Source organism: Nicotiana tomentosiformis, chromosome 9, assembly GCF_000390325.3.
Source record: "Nicotiana tomentosiformis chromosome 9, ASM39032v3, whole genome shotgun sequence".
Taxonomy (NCBI): Eukaryota; Viridiplantae; Streptophyta; class Magnoliopsida; order Solanales; family Solanaceae; genus Nicotiana; species Nicotiana tomentosiformis.
Genome location: NC_090820.1, coordinates 27,046,555 through 27,048,907, shown reverse-complemented (window position 1 = coordinate 27,048,907; position 2,353 = coordinate 27,046,555). Strand labels below are relative to the sequence as shown.

The 2,353-nt window shown below is 31.7% G+C and overlaps 1 protein-coding gene across 1 annotated transcript in view; it reads right to left on the bottom strand.

Annotated features, from left to right (window-relative positions):
• Positions 1–829: 829 nt before the first annotated feature.
• Positions 830–2,353, bottom strand: part of LOC104091016 (S-adenosyl-L-methionine:benzoic acid/salicylic acid carboxyl methyltransferase 2-like) — a 2,909-nt gene continuing 1,385 nt past the window's right edge. The window contains exons 3-4 of the mRNA XM_009596263.4: positions 2,228–2,353; positions 830–1,523 (exon numbers count right to left, since the gene is read on the bottom strand). The exon at positions 2,228–2,353 is cut by the window's right edge and continues 129 nt beyond it. Coding sequence (XP_009594558.1) covers positions 1,182–1,523; positions 2,228–2,353 — 468 coding nt within the window. The 3' untranslated portion in view covers positions 830–1,181. The remainder of the gene's footprint in view (positions 1,524–2,227) is intronic.

Genomic DNA, 2,353 nt, shown 5'->3' with positions numbered 1-2,353 from the left:
GTCTTTTAAGTGTCGATAAGAGAATGTATGATAGTATTGTAGAGATATACCATGAGATTTAGATAATTCTTTATTTAACCAAAAAGACATTACGTAGTATTATAATATAAAGGGACTAAATAAAGCAGAATGAATATAGAGAATTTCATATGATCAATTTAACTAGGTTAGATTGAGGCATAGTACACAATATTGGTAAATATTGTTAAGATGAAATGCAAAAAGTATTGGCTTCTAAGGTTTTTCCATTTCCTCTAACAAATATACGAAAGTAATACAAGTAGAGGATATAGAACTTTCTTAAAATTTATCTAAAAATAGAGTTTAACCAAAATCTTCATCATATTTTTGAAACAGAGAGAGTAATAAGCTGTGGTCATTTTTCTATGCTCAAAATGGTCGCCAAGGTCTCTAGAAAATCAGTGCTGAGGATTCTGAAAAATCTGCTTTAGCTTCATATTTTGCATGGATTACACGTGCTTCAAAAGTTTTTGACATTTTACTTTCAGGATATATATAAGAAAGTCTTGGACTAACGATATAATTATGAAAACAGTCACAAATACTGCATTAGAGTAGATTTTCTATATCACACTCCTTGAGATACGACCATTTTTTAAACCCTAGTAAACGCGGGATGCCTTGTGCATCAGGTGGCATTGCTAACCTATATATAAATTATACTCTTATGATAACCTAGAGTTGTGGAACCTATCCATGTATAATAAAGCTTATTTATGCATGTAAGCCTACCGAATTATAAGTAAAAAGGTAGCAATTGACAATGTTCTGTAGGTAAATCGGGTACCTTTCTTTTTATATAATAAAATACAAAACAACACATTTTCTTCATTGAATAACAAATTGACATGAGATATTTTCTGTGGTACAGGACTTTCCAAGAAAGAGAGATCAGAAACTCCTCCTAGTACACAAGACAATGACTACATAAATTAGCAGCTCGACCACACACATATATGAAGTGCAAAACAACATTAGTGAATTGGTGTCCATCAATCTGCAGGTAGGGACGAATCCAGAATTCAACACCACTCAATCTAGACAAATATACTCTTATTATATGTATATATAATTCTAGTCGAAGGAAATAAATTCAGTCGATGAATGCATTGAACCACAGTAGATCTAAATCCGCCTCTAGTACCACGTGCATTGAACCCTTAATTTGTTTTGGTCAATGAGACAATGACATTTGTAAACTCTGTCTGTGCTTTAGACATGCATTCAGATATGATCTGTTCGTATTTGTGGAATACTAAATCCATTAATTCCTCGCCAAATTGGCTCACAAGCAAAGGCTCAGCCACAGCTCTCATACACCTTGAGACACTGTAACCAACATTTTTGTACTTGTCATTACAAGCATTCCAATGGACTCTAGTAGCTTCCAATTGATTAATTGTGAATGATCCCTCCTTCTCAACTACGTATTTCACATCTGCTGGTGATGGTGTATATTGAGGAATGTTGAATGAGTCCACTTTCTCTTCTTCTATCAGTCCCTGCATTCACATTTACTTTTATTTAGGATTTAAGTGATATACGTTGTCATAAAAAATAATACACTATCAATATAATTTAATCGGTTATTGCATGTTATAACTTTCTTTTCAATTTACGATATCATATTTGCTATGAATAGTTATTTGTTATTATAAGTCAACTTCGTCGATGGTATTATCAATCAGAAAACTCTGACTTATAACTTTACGGGGAGCATTAAACTTAGTACGATCTCCAATCCATATTATTTGTCTTTTAAGATCTTTGCGAATATATTTAATAATTTTAATTATACTTTATCTTTTATCTCTCCTCTAATATCTTAGTTAATTAGTTCTCTAATAGCATGAACAACATACAACGATATATTTGGAAGAAAAATGTCTCCTTATTTTTCTAAAATTAATATTAAATATTTTGAAACAAATTCAGTATGTCAAAATAATATTTTGGACAGGAGGAACTACGATTTTTATGGCGATAGGTCAGTTATCAGTTATGTGAGGATCACCTACTTTAGAAGTCCATCCATCAATATTTATTTTTGGTTTCACTGTCGAAGGTTAATTTAATAAATTCAGGACATTGACTATTCCAAGAAAAAGATGTATTAATAAAATATTACATAAGTTGAGATAATTAACGAAAATTTTCACTTAACTAACCAAAGTTTAGTTTATTCTGTGAGAGACAAAAAGTTTACCTCTACAACCAACTCATTGAGGGCCATGGCTAAAAGCTCCCAAATATAGCAGCATTCTTTGCTAGTAGGATCCTCACTTTCTCTTCCTAAAAATGTTAAAACCATCTTCCCACCTTTCATCAATTC